Genomic DNA, 26,612 nt, shown 5'->3' with positions numbered 1-26,612 from the left:
GGGGTCTCTCCTGCAAGGGCTGCCTCGCTGTCCCCTCCCGGGATCTGGTGAGTCTCCTCTCTCTCCCCCCAGAGGGTGCAGTGGGGAGGGTGCCTGGGGGGGCTGATCAGGGAGGGGCCAGGTCTGCCACGCTCTCCTTCCTGCAGATCAGATGATTCCAAACCCATTTGGCCTTTCGCCCCCCCTTCAGAAAAAATATCCCTTCTTCATACAAAGGAGTCCCTGGGACTTTGACTCTCTGTGACGTCGCTCAGCATCACTGCACAACAGAGGAAACATCTGCAAATGGTTTTCCAAAGCTGGACGAGGAGGTGGACTAGCCCCCCCCTAAAAAAAGGTGGGAGAGAAAGGCCAGGAATAAAGAGCGGGATCCCAGCCCATAGTCTGGCTGCTGCATTGGGGACCAGTTTCCCAGTGTCTCCAAGGGCAGCTCCCCACGGAGGCCACTGCAGCAATCCCCTCGCACCCAGAGCAGGGCATCCCAGGACCACATCCTCTCTGTCCCAAAGGGATTGTTGATGGCAAAGCAGCCGGAAATGGGCGCTGCTACTCACTGAGCCTCCAGGGACCTTGGCATCAATGGCTGTGCGTGTGTTAAGCCATCTAATAGAATAATCATAATAAATTAGCTGCCTAAATTTCAAAGGAGATGTCTTTGGCCCTGCGAACTTGGCCCTCAGGGGGTTGTCCAGATACATTCCTGGCCCTCAGAGCAAAAGAAAAGGGACCCCACCCCAGGAGTCTGTCTTGAGAGCGGCAGAGAGTCCAAGTGAAAGAAAAGGAGATAGAAGCAGGGGAGTGGGGGTGGGGGGGAGCAACTCCTGAGGACCCCCAAGTGAGGACCCCCACTAGAGCCAAGAATCCATTTTCCACAAGATACAAATGACTCCCTTGCCAGTCAGTTCTGACTTCTTGCATTGACTGGAAGGCAGGAGCAACCAGGCTGATTCATCTCGCAGAAACCCCTTCAGCTGCCTCCACATTTTGCATTGCAATCTTCCTTCTAGGAGAGCTAGAGGCTGCTTTCTTCATCTCCTCCTCCTCCTCCTCCTCCTCCTCCTCCAGATACCTCATGCTTTGGGCTGTGGTGCAGTCCAGCCCTGGTTCCAATGATAATGATGATAATGATGATGATATTTATACTCCACCCACTCCGGGTGTCTCCCAATAGAATACTAAAAACAGAATGAAACATCAAACATTTAGAACTTCCCTAAACAGGGCTGCCTTCAGATGTCTTCTAAAAGTCAGATAGTTGTTTATTTCCGTGACATCTGATGGGAGGCTGTTCCACAGGGCGGGCACCAGTAATGAGAAGGCCCTCTTCCTGGTTCCCTGTAACCTTACTTCTCACAGGGAGGGAACCGCCAGAAGGCCCTCGGAGCTGGACCTCAGGCTGAATGATGGAGGTGGAGATGCTACTTCAGGTCTACTGAGCTGAGGCCCTTTAGGGCTTTCAAGGTCAGCACTAACACTTTGAAATGTGCTCAGAAATGTACTGGGAGCCAATGTAGGTCTTTCAGGACTGGTGTTATGTGGTCACGGTGGCCGCTCCCAGTCACCAGTCTAGCTGCCACATTCTGGGTTACGGTAGTTGTAGTTTCTGAGTCACCTTCAAAGGTAGCCCCACATAGAGCTCATGGCAGAAGTCCGAGCGGAAGATAACTAGAGCATGCACCACTCTGGCGAGACAGTCCGCGGGCAGGTAGGGTCTCAGTCTGTGTACCAGATGGAGCTGGTAGACAGCTGCCCTGGACACAGAATTGACCTGCACATTCATGGACAGCTATGAGTCCAAAATGACTCCCAGGCTGCGCACCTAGTCCTTCAGGGGCACAGTTGCCCCATTCAAGACCAGGGAGTTCCCCACACCTACCCGCCCTCTGTCCCCCAAAAGAGTACTTCTGTCTTGTCAGGATTCAACCTCAATCTGTTAGCCCCCATCCATCCATCAACCAGCCGCCTCCAGGCACTCACAGAGGACCTTCACCGCCTTCACATGTTCTGATTTAATAGAGAGGTAGAGCTGCGTATCATCCGCATACTGATGAACACCCAGCCCAAACCTCCTGATGATCCCTCCCAGTAGCTTCATATATATGTTAAAAAGCATCGGGGAGAGGATGGAACCCTGAGGCACCCCACAAGTGAGAGCCCAAGGGTCTGAAGATTCATCCCCCACCACCACTTTCTGAACATGGCCCAGGAGGAAGGAGATTAACCACTGTATAACAATGCCCCCAGCTCCCAGTCCCTCTAGCCGGTCCAGAAGAATGTTGTGGTTGATGGTATCAAAGGCCACTGAGAGATCCATCAGAACTAGGAAACAGCTCTCACCTTTGTCCCTAGCCCGCCGGAAATCATCAACCAGCACGACCAAGGGAATTTCAGTCCCATGGTGAGACCTGAATCCCGATTGGAAGGAATCCAAATGATCTGCATCCTCCAGGCATGCCTGGAGTTTTTCAGCAACCACCCGCTCAATCACCATGCCCAAAAATGGAAAATTTGAGACTGGGTGATAGTTGGCTATATTGGGCTGGTGGTTTAATAATTGCCTCTTTCATCGGGTCTGAGAAGGCTCCCTCACAGAGAGAAGCATTCACCACCCTGCAGAGCCCATCGCTCAGCCCTTCCTGGTTCACTTTTATGAGCCAGGATGATCAAGGAGGCAGGTGGTCAGTTTCACTTGTCCAAGCAGCCTGTCCACATCCTTGGAGGTAACAAACTTGAACTGATCCCACGCAAACTGACTAAACAGAACTCTAGTACTCTCCCACCCTGGCCCTGCTCACACGGTGGAGTCTACCTCTTTCCAAATCTGAGTGACTTTATCTGCAAAAAACTTTGCCAAATCATTGCAGGAGATCTTAGCGTCCTTTTGATGCAGGTGGTTCCACTAAATTGCAAACCACCTAAAAGAGTCTCCTGGTGTTGCTTTCTGCAGATGCAATAGAGGCAGTGAAGAAAGCCATCGCTATCATCACTTGGTAGGCTTGACGTTGAGCTCTAACTCGTATCTGGTCAGATTCAGAGTGTGTTTTCTGCCACCGACACTCTAGCCATCTCAGTGATTGTTTCATCGCCCTCAGTTCCGGGGAAATCCACGGGGCTGTCCAGGCTCCATGTATCGGAGAGGTCGCTTCGGAACCAGGCCATCGATAGCCCTGGTTAACTCCACATTCCAGGGGCCACAAGGAAATCAGCTGAAAGGCCATCAACATAGGATAAAAATCCCCTTCTCCTTTCTGGAAACCATTTGGATCTATTAAGTGGTGGGGGTGGGCCATCCAAATCAGTCCCACCTCCCTGCAGAGGGGAAAGGTCGTGGAGAAGTCCAGTTGCACCAGGAAGTGATCCGACCATGACACTTCTTTTGTTTTAGTTTCACTTCGTGTCAGATCACCCACATCCATAGAGGTGAACATGCCAGGTCAAGTCCTCCATCCAAGTTGTGTGGATGGCAGTGGTCTCATGAACCATTGACCTGGCATTGCGTAGCAGACCCTTAAGGTCACGTGGGTCTCCCTTGCTGATTCCAGCATCCATCCAGTCAAGACCTGACCCGGAGGCAGGGATAGTCCTCAAACAATGACGTGGTCTGGTCTTGGTGTAACTCTTCCTCCTACCCATGACCACTGTGATCGGGTGTCCCAGTGCATCCCCACTCCCACCCTTGGGAACTTGCCCCTGCCATTCTGTTGGATGGGGCCCACTCCCAGACAGCCCTGACCCTCTCACCTAAGGAACAAAACTATACAAACTATATAAAACTATATCAACTATACAAAAAAATAATAATATTAACTAATAATTATAAAAACAATTCCGTAACAATGCATTTGCTTTGTAGGAATTCCTAGAGCTTCTCATTAAGACAGAACTTGGCAGAAGACCAAAGGGTTCCTTCCGATCTCTCAGAGGCTCCCTCAGAGCACAGATGGATGAGCAAGACCCAGCTGGCTCTGGAGCAGGAAGAGGCCATGCCAACCAAACTGGGAGCAATGGGGGATTCTGGGAAAACCCAGTGCAGAAGATCCTGGGTGAGGAGGACACCCTCTGCTCAGAGGTGCAGAGCCAGCAGGTGAGGCAGTTCTGCTTCCAGGAGGCCAAAGGACCCCGAGAGGTATGCAGCCGACTCTACCACCTTGACCGTCAGTGGCTGAAGCCAGAAAGGCACACGAAAGCTGAGATGCTGGACCTGGTGATCTTGGAGCAGTTCCTGGCTGTCCTTCCCCTGGAGATGGAGAGCTGGGTGAGGGACTGTGGAGCGGAGACCAGTTCCCAGGCGGTGGCCCTGGCCGAAGGTTTCCTCCTGAGTCAGGCAGAGGAGAGAAAGCAGGAACAGAGAAAGCAGGTGAGAGAGACTTTCCTCTGGATACTCCCAAGGGGCTCCAAACAGGATGGAAAACATCCCATAATGCTCTACTGATGGCTCATCCTTTTTCTGGGAAGACATCCATGGAATGAGATCTAACACCCTTTAAGTCTTTGTCATTGTCTTTCTAATATTTCTCACCATTCTCTGTTTTGAATCCTTGTTTCATTTTTAGGGAAAGGATCTCTTTGCAGAAATGGACCTGGATTCCTGTGAGGCAGAGAGGCCTCCGTTGGACACCAGAGAGAGGCCACTGGGTAAGGAGGAAGGTGGTTTTTCTCCATTTGGTCTCATTCTGTTGCTTTCCCAACTAATCTGTGGGTTGTTTTCATCTTGGTGGTTTTTTTTTGGGGGGGGGGACAGTTGGGACCAAGGGTTCAAAGGAAGTGTCAGGGAACTGGAGACAGAAAGGGAGGAGGGCCTGGGAAGAGACCTCCTTTGATCAGCAGCTGTTCGTCTTCAGAAGAGGGAGAAGACGAAGAGGGGTCAGAGGGGGGTGAATCTGAGAGGGAGGATGAACTTCCGAGGGCAAGCACCTCTCATCATAGAGGAAGGAAGGGGGTTGGGCTTCGACGTTGGCTATGCTGGCCCCCAAAACGGAAGGAAGTTAGTCGGGACAACTACCCACCATGATCAAGTCGCACTTTTGAACTGCTGAAAATAATGTGAAGAAGAAATAAAGCCTTTGTAAATATGGCTGGGTTCCTGGACTCTTATCTCCGCTGTGTGCTCATTTCTGACAGGAAGGGAGAAGTAGTTTTGCACAACTAACATGAAATGGGCACAAATGTCCAAATGCACTCAGCAGGTAAGGCTTTCTGAAAGGCCCATCTGTAGTTACAAATGCCCTGATTCACCTGTGAGAGAAGCAGGCACTCCTGGCATCCTGATCACCTTTTTTCTCTTGCAGGTGAAAGAATGATGCCGGCAAGACTTCCCGATCCGTCTTTTCATGGGGGCAGAAGGGAAGCAGTGGCTGTGGAACCAGATCAGGTCAGGGGAAGCTGCCTTGTGGGGTCAGAGGCCGAGGGATGGAGCAATGTCATGGACTGGCTGGGCACAGAGGAATGGTGGGAGGAAGCAGGCGGGGAACCAGGAAGGGAAAACGGTTCAGAGCCCAGGGAGTGGAGGTGGAGGAAGGATGAGGGAGAAGCCTGGGAAGAGGAGGTATCAGAAACTGAAGGGGTAACAGGGCTTAGTGAGCTGGGAGACTCTGAGGCAGAATGCAGTCCAGAATCAGAGGCAGAAGAGGGGGGAGGCGAGTGGAGGAGGGAGTTGGAGAGGCAGAGGTGAGTCAGGAGAAGGAGGAGCCACCGGGGGCTCCCTCTCCTTCTGCCAGAAGCCACCCTCCCTGCTTGTCTCTCAGAGCCAGGAGACGTCTGACAATGGAGGAGCAAAGGCAAGCTGCACACTGGTGCACTGGTGCATCGCTTGCAATAAACCCCAGAGAGGAGGGGACTTGGAAAGCTATGGGGAGCCAGGGGCCTTCACATACCTTCAGGGAATGAGCTGCTCTTCTCATTAGGCCTGAAACTCAGCCAAGTCTGTGAATATCGTGTTCTTGCTGATAAAGAGTTAACTCCAGCTGTGAACTGTGGGTTTTCCTGCCCATGCAACTCTGTGGCGCCAGCTGTCAGGGAGGATTCGGAGGAGCAATGGACAGAAGAGGCAGAACAGGGGGCAGAGACCGGTCAGGGGGAGCCGGGGCTCAGGGAGGCTGAAGAGCCCCTCAACCACCTAGAGGCTCAGGGAGGAAGCTGTGACTCCGGAAGGGAGGGGGCTTTCAAATCAGCACAGACAAGTGGGGAAATGAAACGTAAGGATCAAGGACGTCTTGTGCAGGAATCGTAGGAAGCCGCTCCCTGAATCTGACTCAACAGGTTTGGACGCCTAATTCCGAACTGTAGCTGTTTCTTGTGTATGTGTAATGAAGAGTGTAAATACCACGCTGACTGTGCCAAAGTGTTACTGCACAGGGGAAACACCACCTTTACACCAGCCTTCTGAATATTGCCAGTAGGATTCATCTGTAGTTGCTGTTTTCATAAAATTCTAGAGTTGAAAAGGACCCCAAAGGTCATCAAGTCCCACCCCCTGCATTGCAGGAATCTCTGCTAGATCATCCAAGACAGATGGCCATCCAGACTAGGCTTCTTTTATTTCTATATTGAACACTGAAAGCTAAAATAAGCTTCTAAGCAGTGGACAGATGATTACAAATAGTGTCCAGGATTCTCCTAGCTAGCCCCGTCCACTGCAAAATGGAGCCTGCCCCCCCACTCCCCCCCCTCTCCATGCCCCCATGAACCCCTTGAATTTGGCTCCAGGGCACTGGGAGGGAACCTCCCCAGAACAACACATGAGGAGAGGAGAAAGTGGATTCTTCCATCCGGGAAACTGGGATGTTGCGTAGGCAGAATGATTTGAAAACCACAAGGTGGATACCACCTATTTACAAAAAAATGGCCGCCCCCAGTCACCAGTCTAGCTGCCGCATTCTGGATTAGTTGTAGTTTCCGGGTCACCTTCAAAGGTAGTCCCAGGTAGAGCGCATGGCAGTAGTCCGAGCGGGAGATAACCAGAGCATGCACCACTCTGGCGAGACAGTCTGCGGGCAGGTAGGGTCTCAGCCTGTGCACCAGATGGAGCTGGGAGACAGCTGCCCTGGACACAGAATTGACCTGTGCCTCCATGGACAGCTGTGAGTCCAAATTGACTCCCAGGCTGTGCATCTGGTCCTGCAGGGGCACAATTACCCCATTCAGGACCAGGGAGTCCCCCACACCCACCCACCCGCCCCCGTCCCCCCAAAACAGTACTTCTGTCTTGTCAGGATTCAACTTCAATCCATTAGCCGCCATCCATCCTCTAACTGCCTCCAGACACTCACACAGGACCTTCACCGCCTTTACTGGTTCTGATTTGAAAGAGAGGTAGAGCTGGGTATCATCCACATACTGATGAACACCCAGCCCAAACCCCCTGATGATCTCTCCCAGCGGCTGCATTAAAAGGAAGGAAATAACAGAGCATTGTGTAGCAGGTCGTATTGATCCTGTTTCAGAGGACGACATTTCCCTTTTTCTTTCAGGGCCCAGTGTGCTTTGAAGATGTCGCTGTTCGTTTCACGGACGAGGAGTGGGCGTTGTTGGATCCTAACCAGAGAGCTCTGCATAAGGACGTCATGGAGGAGAATCATGGGATCGTGGCCTCTCTTGGTAAGGCTCCCTGTGGGATCGTCCTATCTGCCTGGAAATTCAAAAAATACCTCTATTTGACAAACCTCATACATTTCCACAGAGCTCAACAGCGCCCCCTACAACACCTGGGAACCTAACGCCCCCACAATAAGCCTTGAACAGCAAATTACAGTTTTTTCTGTCAAAAATCTTCCACCAGTTCTGCCTTTTTATACTACGATTCGGCTGGTCAGAGCTGCCCAGGCATCTTAAATGTCAACTTCAGAGTTGTTAGGAAAGATAAGTAGTTTCTGTCAGATTTTCTGTTTTTGATTTTGCTGCTGTCAGTCTTGGGTTGACCAGAGAGACACCTGACATTGGCGATGGAGGGGATGCCATGACTGGGCCAAACAAAATCCGTCCCAGAGAAGAGCCAGGCTTATTGAATCTCAGGTAGTAGTATCAGTGATAGTAATAGTAATAATTTTTATTTATCCCCTGCCCATCTGGCTGGGTTGCCCCAGCTCCTCTGGGTGGCTTCCAACACATACACATGAAACATCAATCCCATATAAAAAGTATATTAACTTTAATTGAACAACTTATACTAGTGGCTAAAATCATGGAAACCTTTTTAAAAAGTGTGTTTAATGGCTCATAACACCACTTTTTTGGGAAGTGATACCGTAGGAAAGGGACGCGGGTGGCGCTGTGGGTTAAACCACAGAGCCTAGGGCTTGCCAATCAGAAGGTCGGCGGTTCTCATCCCCACGATGGGGTGAGCTCCCGTTGCTCGGTCCCTGCTCCTCCCAACCTAGCAGTTCGAAAGCACGTCAAAGTGCAAATAGATAAATAGGTACCGCTCCGGCGGGAAGGTAAACTGCGTTTCCGTGCGCTGCTCTGTTTCGCCAGAAGCGGCTTAGTCATGCTGGCCACATGACCCGGAAGCTGTCTGTGGACAAACACTGGCTCTCTCGGCCAATAAAGCGAGATGAGCGCCGCAACCCCAGAGTCGGTCACGACTGGATCTAATGGTCAGGGGTCCCTTTACCTTTACCTTACCCTAGGAAATATAATTTAATGAAGATTGCAATGCAATAACTTTTATGAAGGAGTATTTATTAGAACAGTAATTATAAAAAAGAAATATGAAACACTTAGAAAAAAGGAGATATACAGAAATTCTCACCATGTCAATTAATACTGATTTCGGTAACCTTTAGCTTTAATTCTGGCCTTACAACGCCTTCTCATGGAGTGAAGCAAGTTTTTTAGTTCTGCAGCTGTAATAATGTGAAACCAAGACTGAATTATTGCCTCTGTTAATTGGGCTTTATTGCTGGGTTGCTTCTGACTAACAAGTTTCTTTAGTTGGCTCCCAAGATTTTCGCTTGGGCTATTCCCAGGCCATTCCAGCAGTGGAATATGATTTCACATTCAGAACACTTCAGTTCAGGCTCAAGTATTTGATTTATGTATTTGGGGGCATTGACGTTCCCATTAATGACACAAATTCTGCCCCCACCTTTTGCTGTCATACAACTCCAGATCATCACACTATCTGGGTGTTTCACGGTCGGTGTAATGCAAGTAGGATGCAAATCTCCCATTCTCCTCCTCAGGTATTTCATGCCATCACTACCAAGCAAGGAGATTGGGGTCTCATCGCTCCAAATAACACTGTCCCATTGTTCCACTGTCCAGTTACCATGGGTTTTAGCCAGTTTAATCTTTTCCACCTTTGCTTGAGAGATAATGGCTTTTCCCTTGGAATTCCAGCATTATACCAGTCCTTGCACTCAACTTCACCTTCCATTGCTCCATGTCATCTTGTAAACACCCAGATGATTTTCTTCTGTCACGTAGGCACAGTCTCTTCATCCTTTGATCGTCACTTGCTGTTGTGCACCTTTTCCTTCCTTTACCAGTCTGATTTTGTAGTGACTGAGTCTCCTTATACCTCTTCACAAATATAGAAAGACCAGCTTTGGTTAAGTTTTCCTCAATCTTTCTTCTTCTTTTTTCTTTTTTAAAAATGAATATTTATTGAATTTTATAACAAATAAAAATATCTCAATCATCATGTTATATACAGTTGTTCTCCCTCCCATCCTCCGGACTTCCCTCAACTCTGTTACAATATGAGAACATCACAGCTGCAGACAGCCAGCTTGTTGACATCATGTGATATGGCTAGCTGTGGGAAAGTAAATTCCCGGAAGTTCACATGCTTTGGAAGTCTGTGTCCAGTGTGTAACTTGAGACCTTCCTGTTGCGTTTGTAAAGGAAGTCTTTGTCACTTGCTGGGTGGAAACTGAAGTGATCGGACACGTTTTCTGTAGAGCTGTAATGTCAGAAATAAACAATATGTAAATAGATTTCTGACTACTCTTCTTTCCCCTGCGAAGGGGGAGAAGTGGGTGTGCATTTTCCACGCTGGGAAATGTCGCCTATATCAAGATCTCCCTGGTCTGTCTGGGAACGCAGCCAGAGGCAGATCTCCGGTAAACCAGCTCCGGGAGCAGGGAGAGGGGACAGCACCTCCAGATGGGGCTAGTTTTCCAACAAACTCCCCCTCTACTGAGTTATTTAGTTTTATTTATTGTGTACTGCTTTATATAAAAGTAAATTCCCTTACCATTTTGTTAAAATTTCTATTACTATAATAAAGTTGTGAATGTTTATTCAGACCCTGCCAGTGAGTCCAATCCATTTTCTTTTTTTGTTTTTTTAAATAATATTTTATTAAGTTTAACAATAGAAAAGTAGAACAATAAAAACACAGAGAAAATATAAAACGCAACAATACAAACTTTCACAATACATAAAATACAAACATTTAACAAGGGGGGGGGGGAGAACAATCAACAAACAAAACATAAAATAAGAAAAACACAAATCACTCTTTTCTAATTATTCATCTTCAATTAACTTATTTTCCTGACTTCCTCACGCCTCCCTTTTTTATATCCCTTTTTAACAATTAGTTCAGCAAATTCGTATCCTACTACTTTGTCCTTATATATTTTACCTCCCAAATTTATAATTTATAATTTTTATCTCTTATTACTAGAACCCCTTCATTTTATTTCAATGTCATCAGCATTCATACATTTTACAATACTTCTGTAAATAAATTTCCTCCAATCTTCTTCCACCAACTCTTCTCCCTGGTCTCGGATTCTGCCAGTCATCTCAGCCATTTCCATATAGTCAATTACTTGCATCTGCCATTCTTCCAAGGTGGGTAATTCTTGTGTCTTCCAATACTTTGCAATAAGTATTCTTGCTGCTGCTGTAGCGTACATAAAGAAAGTTCTATCCTTCTTTAACACCAATTGGCCAACTATGCCCAGGAGAAAGGCCTCTGGTTTCTTCACAAAAGTGTATCTAAGTACCTTTTTTATTTCATTATAAATCATCTCCCAGAAAGCCTTAATCCTCGGGCACGTCCACCAAAGGTGAAAAAATGTACCTTCAATTTCTTTACATTTCCAACATTTATTATCGGGCAAATGGTATATTTTTGCAAGCTTGACTGGGGTCATGTACCACCTATACATCATTTTCATAATATTCTCTCTTAAGGCATTGCATGCCGTAAATTTAATCCCAGTGGTCCACACCTGCTCCCAGTCAGCAAACAAAATATTGTGACCAATATCTTATGCCCATTTAATCATAGCAGATTTTACCATTTCTTCCTCAGTACTCCATTTCAACAGCAAATTATACATTCTTGATAATACCTTAGCATTGGGTTCTAACAATTCTGTTTCCAACTTTGATTTTTCCACCTGAAAACCAATATTTTTATCTTGATTGTAAACCTCTCTTATTTGAAAATAATGTAACCAGTCTCGCACCTTCCCTTTGAGCTTCTCATAACTCTGCAATTTCAGCTTGTCACCTTCCTGTTCCAAAATTTCACAATACTTTGGCCATTTTGCCTCCATATTAAGTTTTTTCATAGCTTTTGCTTCCATAGGTGATAACCACCTTGGGGTTTTGTTCTCCAAAAAATCTTTATATCTTGTCCAGACATTAAATAGTGCTTTCCTGACAATATGGTTTTTGAATGCTTTATGCGCTTTAACCTTGCCATACCACAAATATGCATGCCACCCGAATACATTATCATAACCTTCAAGATCTAGGATGTCAGTGTTCTCAAGAAGTAGCCATTCCTTCAACCAGCAAAAAGCTGCTGATTCATAATAAAGTTTAAAGTCCGGCAGGGCAAACCCCCCTCTGTCTTTAGCATCAGTAAGTATCTTAAATTTTATTCTGGGCTTTTTGCCCTGCCAGACAAATCTAGAGATATCTCTTTGCCACCTCTTGAAACAATCCATCTTGTCAATGATTTGTAGTGATTGAAACAAAAACAACATTCTCGGCAATACATTCATCTTAATGACAGCAATCCGACCCAGCAAGGAAAGCTTCAAATTCGACCAAATCTCTAAATCCTTCTTCACTTCTGACCAGCATTTCTCATAATTATCTTTAAATAAATTTGCATTCTTGGCAGTCATATTCACCCCCAAGTATTTTACCTTCTTTACTAATGTCAAATCTGTCTCTTTCTGAAACCTCTCTCTCTCCATTGATGTCAAGTTTTTCTCCAAAACCTTAGTTTTTAACTTGTTTAACTTAAAACCTGCCACATGACCAAACTCCTGGATTAATTCTAAAGCCCTTTTGGTACTAGGTACTGGCTCTTGTAATGTCAATACAAGATCATCTGCAAAGGCTTTAAGTTTATATTGTTTTGCTCCGACCTGAACACCATGAATCAGCTGGTCCCTTCTTATCATGTTTAGCAAAACCTCCAGGACCGAAATAAAAAGCAGTGGGGAAATTGGGCAGCCTTGTCGTGTCCCTTTCTCAATTTTAAATTCTTCTGTCACTATGTTATTAACTATAAGTTTAGCCTTTTGTTCAGAGTAAATCGCACCTATACCATTTTCAAAATTTTGTCCAACCCCCATCCCCTGCAAGTTTCTCTTCATAAAAACCCAAGAAATATTGTCAAAGGCTTTCTCCGCATCTACGAATATCAAAACCGCTTTTGTATTAATATTCACTTGTAACTTTTCCAAAATGTTAATTACATTTCTCATATTATCTGACAAATGTCTACCAGGGAGAAAGCCAGCCTGGTCTTTATGTATCATTTCTGCTAAAACTTTTTAAAGTCTTTTAGCCAAAATATCAGCAAAAATTTTATAATCCACATTAAGCAGGGATATGGGACGATAGTTCTTAAGTTGTGTCTTCTCAGACTCAGTTTTAGGTATAAGTGTGATGAAGGCATCTTTCCACGACTCCGGCACCTTTTCCCCCTCCATGATTTCGTTGCAAACCTCCTTTAGTGGTTGAATCAAATAGTCTTTCAAAGTTCTGTAATATTTGGAGGTTAGTCCATCGGGCCCTGGAGATTTTCCCAATTGCATAGTCTGTATGGCACCTTCAACCTCTTGTTCTGATATTTTAGAATTCAGCAATAATTTATTTTCTTGAGAATTTTTTTGTAATCCATTGGTTTCCAGAAATTGATCAATTTTAGACTCTGTCTGTGGCCCTTGTGTGTAAAGTTGTTTGAAATATCTCTGGAAGCAGTTTCTGATCTCCTGTGGGTTTTGTATGTTCTTTCCATTCACTTCAAGGTTAGTCACAGTATTTAACTTATGTCTTTTCTTCAATTGCCATGCTAGCAATTTCCCACATTTGTTAGCAGATTCAAAAGTCTTCTGTCTCATCTGTTTAATTTTCCATTCTATCTCCTGATTTGTCATTTTCATATATTGTGCTTGGTAAAATTTGATCTCTCTCAAGATTTTCTGCGACTTTGGTTTAACTCTAAGCTTCTTCTCTCCTTCTTTTATTTTTTCCAAGATCTTTCCCTTTTTCTCTTCTTGAGATCTCTTTTTTATTGCATTCTGCTGAATCAAAAATCCTCTCATAACGGCTTTACTTGCGTCCCAGATTACCCTTTTTTCCACTGATGTCTTCAGATTTATCTCAAAATAGTCTTTCACCATTTTTGGGGCCTTCCTAGTAATTTCTGGATCTCTAAACAAGGTGTCATTCATCCTCCATCTAAAGGAGCCAGTCATTGTTAGTTTCATTTCCAGTTTCACAGGGTTATGGTCAGAGCAAGTTTTGGGGCAGATTTCCACCTTTCGAATCTTTGGAGCCATTCCTCTGGTTATCCAGATTTGGTCAATTCTTGTCCAGGTCTTTTTGGCTTCAGAAAAAAAAGTCCCTTCTTTACTTAGGGGGTTCTTAGTTCTCCAAGTATCAATTAGATACATATTTTCTGTCATTTCAAAAAAAGATTTCGGTAGTCTTCCATCTTTTGTTATTATTTGTCTGTCTGACTTGTCCATATTTGTCGATACCACTCCATTCATATCTCCAAGCATAATGATGTTATAATCCATAAAGTCCAACAACGTCTCATGCAATTTCTTAAAGAATTCTGATTTCCCCTCATTTGGTGCATAAACACCTACTATCAAAAATTTCTCTCATTGGGCCTGTATTTCAATTACCACAAATCTTACTTGTTCATCTTTAAGGACAAATTTTGGGGATAAACTTTCTTTCGCATAGATCACCACTCCTCTCTTCTTAACTTTGTCTGATGAAATAAATTCTTGGCCCAATCTTTTGTTGATCAATACTTTCCTATGTGTTCTAATCACGTGGGTTTCTTGCAGACAAATCAAGTCCAAATTTTCTTTTTTCAACAAATGAAAGATTGTTTTCCTCTTGTCAGGGGAATTCAGGCCCCGGATGTTCCAACTTAGTGCTTGCAGAGACATTGTGTTGTTATTCTGTAGACCCTCCAACTGCTCCCGTCAGTTGTTCTTGATCAGTGGGTGGTAATGCTTTCTCTATTTTTTCCACGCCTGATGTTAGGTTCCCTATGTCCAGGTCTCCTGGTCTTGATATCTTCAGCTCTTTTTCCGTCTCTTTCTGTAGGTCTTCCTCGTGATGGTTCAAAAATCTCACTTTGTCCTCCTCTGATCTTATCTTCACTTTTTTCCCTTTATAATTGAAGGTCAAACCCTGAGGGAACTCCCACCTGAAAATAATACTGTTTCTTCTTAACAGTTGGACTAAGTCACCGTAGTTAGCTCTCAAATCCAGTAAATACTTTGGAATGTCTTTGAAGATTTCAATTCTCAAATCTTGTATCTCCAATGGATTCTTATAATGAAGGCTCAATAGTTTGTCTCTCTCTTCCTTGGATCTAAGTGAAATCAAGCAGTCTCTCACTTTGTTCTTTCTTCCCCCTTTGCCAATTCTGAAGGCACTCACTATCTTGAAATCTTTATCTGGCTCAAGTTCCCAAAATTCCTCAAACTCCTGTGTAAGAAAGTCACACAAGTTGCCACCTTCCACGTCCGGTACTGCCCTAATTCTTAAATTGTTCTGTTTGTCTCTAAGTTCAATTAGAGATAGTTGGGCCTTGTGATCTTCCAGTTGCTTATTAATTGGAGGTATCTTTCCCTCTATCTCCGTCACCTTCTCTTTTGCTTCTTCAGCAATTTTCCTTGTCTCTTTAGATTCCTGGAGCAGCCGGTCAATAGCCTGTGTATTGGAGCTGATGGTTGTAGTGTTTAAATCAATTTTAGCTGACAACTTTTCCAAGGCTCCAAATATTTTGTTAAGTGATGCATTTAATGTCTCATCATTCCTGTCTGCCCAGTGTCCTCTTTTTCTGGGAGAGATGGAGCTGGTATCGACTGTCTTCATTGCTGCCGCCTAGTTTTTATCCTTGTAGATTTTTCCTGGGGTTTATCTTGATCCATAGCTCTATCTTAAAGTCCCAAGGTCATTCTCACAACTTAACTTGTTTTGTTATGAGAAAGTCTCCAAGCCAGCTGCAGTGGAAATTCCCCAGTTGTATCCCAATCCTCCTCTAGGGGAGCACAATGGCAACATTGTTCTTTTCAAAGCAACTTTTGTCTAAAGGCAGCTGTCAGGGCTACCCTAGGTCCCAGCTCACAAAGGACCAACGCTGCTTCGTTGTTAAGTATAAAAGCCTTTATTGAAGTTCAGTTTCACTTCCAGAGCCGCAGCGCGCAGCCCCACGTCTAAAGTGTCAGACCACTGATGCTCCGTCTGAGTCTCCTCCCCCTTGACACCAATTTAAGAGTCTAGCCTTGCTCCACCTTCTCCGCTGCTCCTTCCTCCTCTGGGTCCGCCTGCCCGCCGGGGTTCCGCCCTTTCTAGCCTCTTCTCCCGCTGATTCCCCTGAGCCTTCTCCCTCCCTCCGGCGGGCTTTAGGAGCTGGTTCCCCATCCGGGTCTCCTGCTGTTCCGCGCGCCTGCACATTTGAACTTGGCGCGCGCGCCCAGCCAGCAACTTTCCTCCTGACCGTTCCACTGCTGCTGTCACTGCTTCCCCCATCGGGGGGGCTAGCTGCAACTGACCTCCCCTCCGTTGGAGGCGTGGTCAGCCCTGACTCCCTCTCTGGAGGAGACACTGCTCCTGACACATGTGACTCCTCCCCCCCACTACGCTCTGGTGGGGAAACTGGTCCTGATCCTCCACTGCTGCTTTGGGGTTCCCCTCTGGCTCCTTGTTTCTGGTGCGTCCCCCCTGGGACCCCCCTTGCCCTGACCATCGGCGCCCCCTTCTGGGAATCTTCTGATTCGCTGGAGAAGCTCATGGAATCTCTCGGGCCACTGTCATACTCCCCTACGCTGCCCTCGGATTCTTCCCCTTCGCTCTCCCAATCCTCTCTCCCCAGTGCTCCTGCTCCTGATTCCCTGACATCCATCCCCCCCTCGAAGCCCCCCCTTCCCCCCTCCCCCTCTTCGGGTGTGGGTTCCGGGTGCTCCAGTCCAGTGGGTGTGAGTGCGGGATACCATTCTTCCCCCCTGGTGTGTAGCCGGTCCACTGGATCCGGCCCAACCGCAACGGGCTCGTCGACGTCGATTTCCTCTGCTTCCATCTCTCTGCTGATGTGCTCGAATCCAGGATCCTCCCCCAACACGTCCATGTCCTCCCCTCCCCCGGGTACCTCTGGTGAGACAGCTTGCAAAGGTCCCCGCAGCAGCTCCCTGCGCCACCCCACCTCCGGTTGAGTGTCCCACCAATAGGAGCGGTCTGTGGCAAACCCCGAGAGAGACCCCTCCGAGGAGCTAGTGTCTGGCGTCGTCTCTTCAGCTGATGAAAAACCCTGGAACGTACTGGCTGACAGTGTGGGCGTGAAGAGCCAGTCGTCGAAATACTCTGCCGGCATAGGTCTGTGTGGGAAGAGTGCATGGAACTCGTCTTTAAGATAGTGCTCCTCCACGGCATAGCACGGTACCCACCTGTTGGCACTGGCTGGGGTACCTTCCCTGGCGAGGAGGTATTCCACCCCCTCTTCCCCCCACCTCGAGTCCAAAATCTCCGTGACCTCGTTGAGTGGCGTCGCCCTCCGTGACCCCTCCCTCTTCGGAGATTCACTAAGTGTGTCTGGCGCGTTCCCTGTCGCCTGAAACCTGTGGGGTTCCCTGTAGGGTGTGAGCACTGACCTATGAAAGACTGGGTGCATTCTGGAGCCCTCCGGGAGTGTCAACCGGAAGGCCACTGGATTGATTTGCGCCGCGACCTGGTAAGGTCCCAGCTGCTTGTGCTTGAGCTTCCTCTTAGCTAGCGTCCTGGCCGGCACTGCCTGGGCTGCTAACCAGACCCAGTCCCCCACCTGGATGTCCTCCCCGACCCTCCTGTGCTTGTCTGCCTGCATTTTGTAGGCGTGTTTCGCCAGTTCCAATTGCCTGCGGAGTTGCTCGTGGACCTCCTGTAACTCTGCTGCTAAGTGCTCTGCTCCCCTTGGCTCCCCCTCCCCCTTCGTCTCTAACCCTGGGAAAGTTCTGGGATGCCGCCCATTATTGGCGAAGAACGGTGTCACTCCCGTAGACCCGTGCTTCGTGTTGTTGTAGGCAAACTCGGCCAGCGGTAGGTAGTCCACCCAGGTCGAGGGTTGTTGATTGGCGTAGCATCGCAGGTACTGCTGCATGATGGCGTTGACCCTCTCCGCTTGTCCGTTGGTCTGCGGGTGTCGTGCCGACGCTAAGTTGATCTTGACGTTCAGGATGCCCAGCAGCTTCTGCCAGAAGCTCGAGACGAATTGGCGACCCCGGTCGGACAGGATGGACCGCGGCAAGCCGTGAGCTTTGAACACGTGGTCTATGAACAGCTTGGCGGTCTGTTCCGCTGTGGCCACCTTCGCGCACGGAATAAAGTGTGCCATCTTGGTGAACATGTCTACGACCACGAGCACCGCTGTTTTGCCTCGCGAGCTGGGCAGATCTGTGACAAAGTCCAGGGCCACTCTCTCCCACGGTTCGAGCGGCGTCTGTAGGGGTTCTAGTAGACCCGCTGGCTTCCTGTGTACTGGCTTGGCCCTTTGGCAGGTGTCACACCTGGAGACGTAATCCGCGACTTCTCCCCTCACCTTGGGCCACCAAAAGTCTCTGGTTACTAATTCCGCCGTTTTGTCCTTGCCGAAGTGCCCAGCGCTGGGCGCGTCGTGTAGCTGCTGCAAGACTTTCGCGCGGAGGTCGTCTCCGGGCACGTAGAGAGCCCCTTTGCGGATGAGCAGTCCGTCTCGTATCTGGAACTCGTCGTCCTTCGCTGTGCCTCTTCGCACCTCCTCCATCTTGGATTGTGCGAACGAATCCGTCTGCAGCGCTCGACGCACCGCGTCCAGGTCCACGGCAGCTGAAGCGCACGCCCACGCTTTCGGTGCGAAAATGTGCTTGGCCGCCACCGGCGCCGCTTCCTCGAGATACTGCGGCTTCCTGGATAGTGCATCCGCCATGACGTTGTTGTCTCCCGGGATGTATTCTATCCGGAAATCGAAATCCGCAAAGAACTCCGCCCAGCGGATGTGTCTCTGGTTCAGGAACCGCGCCGTGCGCCAGTACTCCAGGTTCTTATGGTCCGTGCGGACTTGCACTGTGTGTCTGGCTCCAACGAGGAAGTGCCGCCACGCCCTGAAAGCTGCATGAATGGCCAGCAACTCCCTGTCCCAGATGGTGTAGTTCTGTTCCGCCTTGCTGAGTTTCCTGGAGTAGAATGCGCACGGCCTCCATTCCCCTTGCGGATCTTGCTGCAACAGGACGGCCCCCACTGCTCTGTCTGAGGCGTCCGTCTCAACCCTCATTGGTCTGCTGGGGTTTACATGTAGCAGCTGTTCTTCGGACGCGAAGAGACGCTTGAGTCTCCGAAAGGACTGCTCCGCCTGGTCCGTCCAGGTGAACTTCTTCTTCTTGGAGCTGAGGGTGTCCGTGATGGCCGCCGTCTCCTTCGCGAACCCTTTGATGAACTTGCGATAAAAGTTGGCGAAGCCGACGAACCTCTGGACCTCCTTCCGATTGCGCGGGCTCTTCCAGTCCAACACCGCGCGGACCTTGGCGCTGTCCATGGCGAGTCCCTTGTCGGACAGCTTGTAGCCCAGAAAATCCACCTCCGTCATGTCGAACTGGCACTTCTCTAATTTGGCGTAAAGTCTGTGCTCCCGTAGCCTCTGCAGGACCTCCTTGACGTCCCTCTCGTGAGCCTCCTGCGATTCCGAGAAGATCAGGATATCGTCCAGGAAGCAGACGCACTTCTTGTAGAGGAGTCCCGCTAACACGTGATGCATGAAAGCTTGGAAGGTATGGGAGCCATTTTGCAGACCAAAAGGCATTACGCGATATTCATAGGTGCCTAAAGGTGTAAACATGGCTGTCTTCCACTCATCGCCCTCCCGCATGCGTATAAGGTTGTACGCCCCTCGTAGATCCAACTTGGTGAAGATCCGTCCCTTTCTCACCGTCGCGAGCAGGTCGTCGATCTTGGGCATGGGGAATGCTGCGGGCTTTGTTTTGGAATTTATGGTCCTAAAATCAACTATGAGTCTCCGTTGGGGCGTGTCCTTCTTCTTCACGAAAAACACGGGACTGCCCCCCACTGCTTTAGATTCTTGGATGAACCCCCGCTTCAAGTTGTGATCTATGAACTCCCTGAGTTCTTGCAGTTCATCTTCAGACATGGAATACAGTTTCCCAGTCGGCAGCGTCGCTCCCGGCAGGAGGTCAATCTTGCAGTCGTAAGGCCTGTGGGGAGGCAGCTTATCCGCTTCCCTCTCGCAGAAGACCTCCAAAAACTCCTTGTACTTGTTGGGTACCGCTTGCACCATGCCTAGGTGTAGCTGCGGTTCATCCTCTTGCCCCTCCTCCTCCTGGCGGGTCTGGATGCAGTGTTCTGCGCAGTAGGAGGAACAGAAGGTCAACTGCCGCTGGTACCATGCCAATGCCGGGCTGTGCCTATCCAGCCAACTCATACCCAACACTATGGGCGTGTCCGACAGGTGGGTGACGTTGAAGCTGATGACTTCGCGGTGGTTTCCAATTTGCATCACCATCGGTGGTGTTTGCTGTACCACCTCTCCTCCCAGTAGCTTCCTGCCATCGACCGTGACGACGTTTAGGGGCATCGTGGCTGGCATGAGTGCTATGCGATGTTGCTTGATAAAGTCCACTCCAATAAAGTCTGCGTTGCTCCCAGAGTCAATGGTTATTGGTACTTGCATGGTGTGCCCATTGGGCAACTGGAGCGATGCGGTGAGTTGCACCACTGGTTTGGGTGGGAGGGGGTCTGTGGGCTGTAAAATCTCTGGGGACTGCTTCACTGACTTGCCTGGTTGGGCCCCAGTGGCTCTGTTTCCAACCAGGCTTCTTCTTCCCCCTGCAGCTGTTTCAGCTGCTCACCTGTTCCCTTTACTGTTGCTGAGGCTGCAGTGTGCTTCTGGAGCCTCTGGGGACACTCTTTGGCCATGTGCTGTGCACTGTCGCAGATGTAACACTTCCTGGTCCCTCTAGGAGCCTTCCCCTTGACTGCTCCCGGTGTTTGGGCTCTGCTGGCAGTCTGAGCCCTTGCACCACCAATCTCCATCGGCTCTTCTCCCCTTCCCAAAGGAGGCATGGACAGCGCCCGCCCCGCCTCTCTGGGAAAGAAAGGGGTTGTCCTGGCTGGGGTGCTTCCCTTACGTCCTTCCAGGCGCACACCAATTGCCAACGCTCTTTGGGCAACTTCTTGGGTATTTTGGGGTCTTTCTCCTCTTGCCAGTTCATCTTTCACCTCTCCACTTAGCCCCTCCCAGAACAGGTCTCTGACAGCAATGGAGTCCTTCTCCCAGCCCAGCACGTTCAGTAAGGCAAAAAAGCGCGAGTGATACTGCCTCACCGTCGCTTTCCCTTGCTGTAGTCCATGCATTTCCCTCCGAGCAATATCTACATCTACCGTAGATTTAAAGCAAGCGTCCATAGCTTTGATAAATGCATCGGAATCTTTGAGGGCAGGGTCTTTTTCGCGCCACAAATTCCGCAGCCACGCTTTTGCTTCCCCATGCAAATGAGTGATTATGAAGCCCACCTTCTCTTCCTCATCTCTAAAGTCTTTCCGAAGCAAATTGAGCGCGTAAACCACGTCAGCTCTGAAGTTAGGGTATTGCTGCAGGTTCCCATCAAAGTGCGCCACCAGGCTGCCCCCCCTCTTCCCGAGGCCAACTCCCTCCGGTTTGGGTCCTGGCAGCCCCTCTTTCCCCCAACGGTCCCACCTGGCTTGCAGATCCCGGCAGAGCGCTACTGCTTCTTCTTCTCTTTTCCTGGATGCTGCTACTTCCGCGTAAAGCGTCGTGACTGCTTCTTGCAGTTCTTTCACCTGGCTCTCTGTAGTCATCTTTGCCTATCTTCGTGAGCTCGCAAAACACCAAGTCTTGCCCCTCGCTGCACCAACTCACGCTGCGAGGTTTTTATGTGAGACGGAGCATACTGTCAGGGCTACCCTAGGTCCCAGCTCACAAAGGACCAACGCTGCTTCGTTGTTAAGTATAAAAGCCTTTATTGAAGTTCAGTTTCACTTCCAGAGCCGCAGCGCGCAGCCCCACGTCTAAAGTGTCAGACCACTGATGCTCCGTCTGAGTCTCCTCCCCCTTGACACCAATTTAAGAGTCTAGCCTTGCTCCACCTTCTCCGCTGCTCCTTCCTCCTCTGGGTCCGCCTGCCCGCCGGGGTTCCGCCCTTTCTAGCCTCTTCTCCCGCTGATTCCCCTGAGCCTTCTCCCTCCCTCCGGCGGGCTTTAGGAGCTGGTTCCCCATCCGGGTCTCCTGCTGTTCCGCGCGCCTGCACATTTGAACTTGGCGCGCGCGCCCAGCCAGCAACTTTCCTCCTGACCGTTCCACTGCTGCTGTCACTGCTTCCCCCATCGGGGGGGCTAGCTGCAACTGACCTCCCCTCCGTTGGAGGCGTGGTCAGCCCTGACTCCCTCTCTGGAGGAGACACTGCTCCTGACACATGTGACTCCTCCCCCCCACTACGCTCTGGTGGGGAAACTGGTCCTGATCCTCCACTGCTGCTTTGGGGTTCCCCTCTGGCTCCTTGTTTCTGGTGCGTCCCCCCTGGGACCCCCCTTGCCCTGACCATCGGCGCCCCCTTCTGGGAATCTTCTGATTCGCTGGAGAAGCTCATGGAATCTCTCGGGCCACTGTCATACTCCCCTACGCTGCCCTCGGATTCTTCCCCTTCGCTCTCCCAATCCTCTCTCCCCAGTGCTCCTGCTCCTGATTCCCTGACAGCAGCAGTATCTCTTACTTTCCAATTCTCCCATAGAATGGCAACAGTTGCAAAGAGAGTCCTTCAAATTCAGTTCAAATGCAGATTAAACACATAAAGTTACAATGTCACTAAACGGTGCAATGCTTTCCACTTTCCTGGCAGACCAAAATCAGGGATTAAGTGGTGGTCTCTTCTTTCCTTCCACTTTTCCCTTCAAAAGTACATTCTTCTCCCCCCCCCCTCTGAGGGGGGTTCTTAGATCTGACATTAAAATTTAGTCTTCTTAATTCAACTTTCACAGTTCTTAGTTCCAATAGTCTTTGCTTTAATACTGTCTATAAAATCGGAAGACGGACTCCCTTTTTACGTCTTCCCCGCTTCAGAGCCAAATTCAAGTTCTTTTATTCCGATCAAAGGAACAAATCCTTTGATCTTTCTAACTTTAGAAGATCTTACTCACGGGTTGTAGTTTAAAAGCCGAATTTCAAAGAAGAAAGGACAGCGCTCTCCGGCAACAGCTGCAGCGGCTTCACTCCACAGAAGTAGCGATCGACTCTCAGTGCTGCACCACCCCCGTTCCGCTCCGGAGCCCCTCGCGGAGTCCCTTTGCCAATTGGGTGAGCGCTTTTGGCACCCGCCGAGTCCCACGGCCGCAGGCTTCCCCCACCTGCAGTTTTTTAAAGGGTCTCCGCTGCGCCGTAGCGGATAGACCCGATTTCTGTGGAGCTTCTCCCTCGTAGTTAGAAGGAGACTGCCATTGCCGTTGGCGCCGCCCTCCGGAAGTCCGGAATTTTGTTGTTTCTGCAAATAACCTGTATGTGGTTCCCAAACTCTTTCAAAATCCTTTTTGTCCTTCTCTCGTAGTTTCTCTGTTAGCTTAGCCAATTCTGCATAAGTCATCAGTTTTTCTTACCATTGTTCTTTTGATGGTATTTCTCCCATCTTCCAATTTTGTGCAGTCAAGATTCTTGCCGCTGTTGTAGCATACATAAATAATGTCCATTTTTCTTTTGGCAGTTCTTGATTTGAGATACCTAACAGAAAGGCTTCAGGCTGTTTACCAAAGCTCATTTTAAACATTTTTTTCAGTTCATTATATATCATTTCCCAATATTTTTTAATGCATTTACATTCCCACCACATATGATAAAATGTTCCTTCCTTTTCTTTATATCTCCAGCATCTCTTATTTTCTTTCTTAAACATCTTTGCCATTTTCACTGGTGTGATATACCATCTATACATCATTTTCATATAAATTTCTTTTAATAATATACAATCTGTAAATTTTATGTCAACTTTCCACAATTTCCCCCAACTTGCAACCTGAATGTTGTGTCCCACATACTGAGCCCATTTAAACATGACTGATTTAACCTCTTCATCTTTGGTTTCCCACTCTAATAAAATGCTATATACCGTATTTTTCGCTCTATAGGATGCACTTTTCCCCCACCAAAAATTGAATGGAAATGTGTGTGCATCCTGTAGAGCGAATGCAGGCTGCGCGACTAAGCCCAAAGCCAGAACAGGGAGACGGAGCGCTGCGCAGTGCTCCGTCTCGCTGTTCTAGCTTTGGGATAGCTGCGCAAAGCCTCCGGAGGGCAGCGGGGTGCCTTCACCCCGCTTCTCTGCGGAGGCATCAAAGGCTGCACTCCGGGAGCTTCAGGCAGCTATCCGCAAGCCTTCCGAGTGCAGCAGGAGTTCCCGCTGTGCTCGGAAGGTTTGCGGATAGATGCCTGCTCTTAGGGTTGGGGTCAGGGGAAGCCCGTCCCCAGCCCCGCAAGCTCCGGGAGTGGCGGCAAGGTTGCGCTCAATCTTGCCGCTGCTCCTGGACCTGTTCTGGGGGCTGGGGTCGGGGGACCCCACCCCAGCCCCACAGCTAAAAACGAAGCCAAGATAGCGAGCGGGATCCATCCCGCTCGCTGTCTAGGCTTCTGCCAAAGCCGTACACAGCCTTTCCCAGCTGGAGAGGTTGGCGCAGCTAAAGAGAAAGCCAAGGCAGCCAGCGGGATGGATCCCACTCGTTTTCTTGGCTTCTTTGCTCTTTGGGGCTGGGGGGAGAAATAAGTTTTTTTCCTTGATTCCCCCCCCCCCTAAAAACTAGCTGCGCCCTATGGAGCGAAAAATACAGTGCTTTTTAAAACAAAATTGGATAAAATTGGAAAAAGAAAAAGAATCCTCCATCTTTCTTCTAATTTCTTCATAACTGTAGCCTTTTTCACCTAATAGTACTATTTTACATCACTTTCTGGGTGTCCAGTCAACTTCTTGTGCCATTTCTTTAATTTTATTATGTTTTACAAACCACTAAATGAAAAAACACCAAATAACCAACCAACATGATAGCCATCACACAACACACTGTCAAAAGTCAACCTAAGCACGTTGTGCTTCCTTTTTCTGGTTATTCAGTTTTGACTTTTGATAGAATACAGATTACATTCTTCATTAAATTATCTTTCCATTGATACATAATTCTAAGGTATTATTCAAAACAAAGTGGCGTTACGAGCCATCAAATATCTGAAATACACTTTCCCCCCAAAAGGCTTCCACAATTTTGGCCACTATTGTATATCAAACAAATTGACATTCAACAATCCATCAGAATATATTAATAAAAATGTTGGTTAATGACAACCAACAAAGGCAATGAACAAAGACCCAACTCCCTTCAGTTCTTCTTGATTTGTTCCTGAGGCTCTAATCCCTTTTTTGTCTCCATTGCAGATTTTAATGAATTGGAAAACAAGAACAAGGATGAACATGACAAAACCCCCGGAGAGGAGAAGCCATGCAAAAATTTGGAATGTGGAGAGAGCGGCAGTGAGAGCTCCCATTCCACTTCTCAACCAAGAATTCTCATTGGAAAGAAACCCTATCAGTGCATGGAATTTGGAAAGAGCTTCAGGAAAAGCTTCAATCTCACTTCCCATCAGAAAATTCATAAAGGGGAGAAACCCTATCAGTGCTTTCAATTTGAAAAGAGCTTCAGTCTGGGCTCCCATCTCATTTCCCATCAGAGAATTCATACAGGGGAGAAACCCTATCAGTGTGGGGAATGTGGAAAAAGCTTCAGTCAGGGCTTCCATCTCACTTCCCATCAGAGAATTCATACAGGGGAGAAACCCTATCAGTGTGTGGAATGTGGAAAGAGCTTCAGGAAGAGCTCGGATCTCACTTCCCATCAAAGAATTCATACAGGAGAGAAACCCTATCAGTGCCTGGAATGTGGAAAGAGCTTCAGTACGAGCTCCTATCTCAGTTCCCATCGAAGAATTCATACAGGGGAGAAACCCTATCAGTGTGTGGAATGTGGAAAGAGCTTCATTCAGAGCTCCTCTCTCACTTCCCATCAAAGAATTCATAGAGGGGAGAAACCCTATCAGTGTGTGGAATGTGGAAAGAGCTTCAGTTACAGCCACTATCTCACTTTCCATCAGAAAATTCATAAAAGAGAGAAACCCTATCAGTGTGTGGAATGTGGAAAGAGCTTCATTACAAGCTCCTCTCTCAATTCCCATCAAAGAATTCATACAGGGGAGAAACCCTATCAGTGTGTGGAATGTGGAAAGAGCTTCAGTTACAGCCACCATCTCACTTCCCATCAGAGAATTCATACTGGGGAGAAACCCTATCAGTGCGTGGAATGTGGAAAGAGCTTCACTCAGAGTTCCTCTCTCACTTCCCATCATAAAATTCATACAAGAGAGAGACCCTATCAGTGTGTGGAATGTGGAAAGAGCTTCAGTAAGAGCTCCAATCTCACTATGCATCAGAGAATTCATACAGGGGAGAAACCCTATCAGTGTGTGGAATGTGGAAAGAGCTTCAGTACAAGCTCCAATCTCACTAAGCATCAGAGAATTCATACAGGGGAGAAACCCTATCAGTGCGTGGAATGTGGAAAGAGCTTCACTCAGAGCTCCTCTCTCACTTTCCATCAGAAAATTCATACAAGAGAGAAACCCTATCAGTGTGTGGAATGTGGAAAGAGCTTCAGTACAAGCTCCTCTCTCAATTCCCATCAAAGAATTCATAGAGGGGAGAAACCCTATCAGTGTGTGGAATGTGGAAAGAGCTTCAGTTACAGCCACTATCTCACTTCCCATCAGAGAATTCATACAGGGGAGAAACCCTATCAGTGCATGGAATGTGGAAAGAGCTTCAGTCAGAGCTCCCATCTCACTAAGCACCAGAGAATTCATACAAACGTTGGAAAAACCATTATATAGCTTTAGGAGCCAGGCAATCAGCACCTTTGGCTGATTGACATCTAATGCCCTTTTAAAATGTGGTAGGGAGGGGGGTTACAGATGTGTATTTTGCGTTTTTATATTGTCTTTTTATGTTGTAACTGTCCTGAGACATGTGGGAACAGGAGTCGACTTTTAGAGGCCGATGGGTCTTTGCCCCCCCCATAGTATACAGTCGTACCTCTTGTTA

General features: G+C 48.2%; 2 protein-coding genes across 3 annotated transcripts in view; both read left to right on the top strand.

Moving 5' to 3' along the window:
* The window catches only part of LOC310760737 (uncharacterized protein), a 305,377-nt gene that overhangs the window by 64,431 nt on the left and 214,334 nt on the right, over nucleotides 1-26,612 (top strand). The gene's annotated exons all lie outside the window — the stretch shown is intronic.
* LOC310760773 (uncharacterized protein) lies at nucleotides 6-26,612 on the top strand. The gene is made up of 6 exons (XM_083609930.1): nucleotides 6-47; nucleotides 3,854-4,357; nucleotides 4,554-4,635; nucleotides 5,289-5,371; nucleotides 7,470-7,596; nucleotides 24,897-26,612. Exons 2-6 carry the CDS (start codon nucleotides 3,941-3,943, stop codon nucleotides 26,399-26,401), a joined length of 2,214 nt encoding a protein of 737 aa, XP_083466056.1. The 5' UTR covers nucleotides 6-47; nucleotides 3,854-3,940; the 3' UTR covers nucleotides 26,402-26,612.

This window comes from Podarcis filfolensis, assembly GCF_964270895.1.
Source record: "Podarcis filfolensis genome assembly, chromosome: 4".
Classification (NCBI taxonomy): Eukaryota; Metazoa; Chordata; class Lepidosauria; order Squamata; family Lacertidae; genus Podarcis; species Podarcis filfolensis.
This window is presented reverse-complemented; position numbering and strand designations above follow the sequence as displayed.

What these genes read in the sequence shown, in the direction of transcription:
- LOC310760773 (XM_083609930.1), top strand. Translation starts at nt 3,941, where the DNA reads ATGGATGAGCAAGACCCAGCTGGCTCTGGAGCAGGAAGAGGCCATGCC. An exon ending in AGCAGGAACAGAGAAAGCAG is followed by an intron (nt 4,358 to 4,553) that starts GTGAGAGAGACT and finishes TTTCATTTTTAG; the next exon opens with GGAAAGGATCTCTTTGCAGA. An exon ending in TGGCTGTGGAACCAGATCAG is followed by an intron (nt 5,372 to 7,469) that starts GTCAGGGGAAGC and finishes TTTTTCTTTCAG; the next exon opens with GGCCCAGTGTGCTTTGAAGA.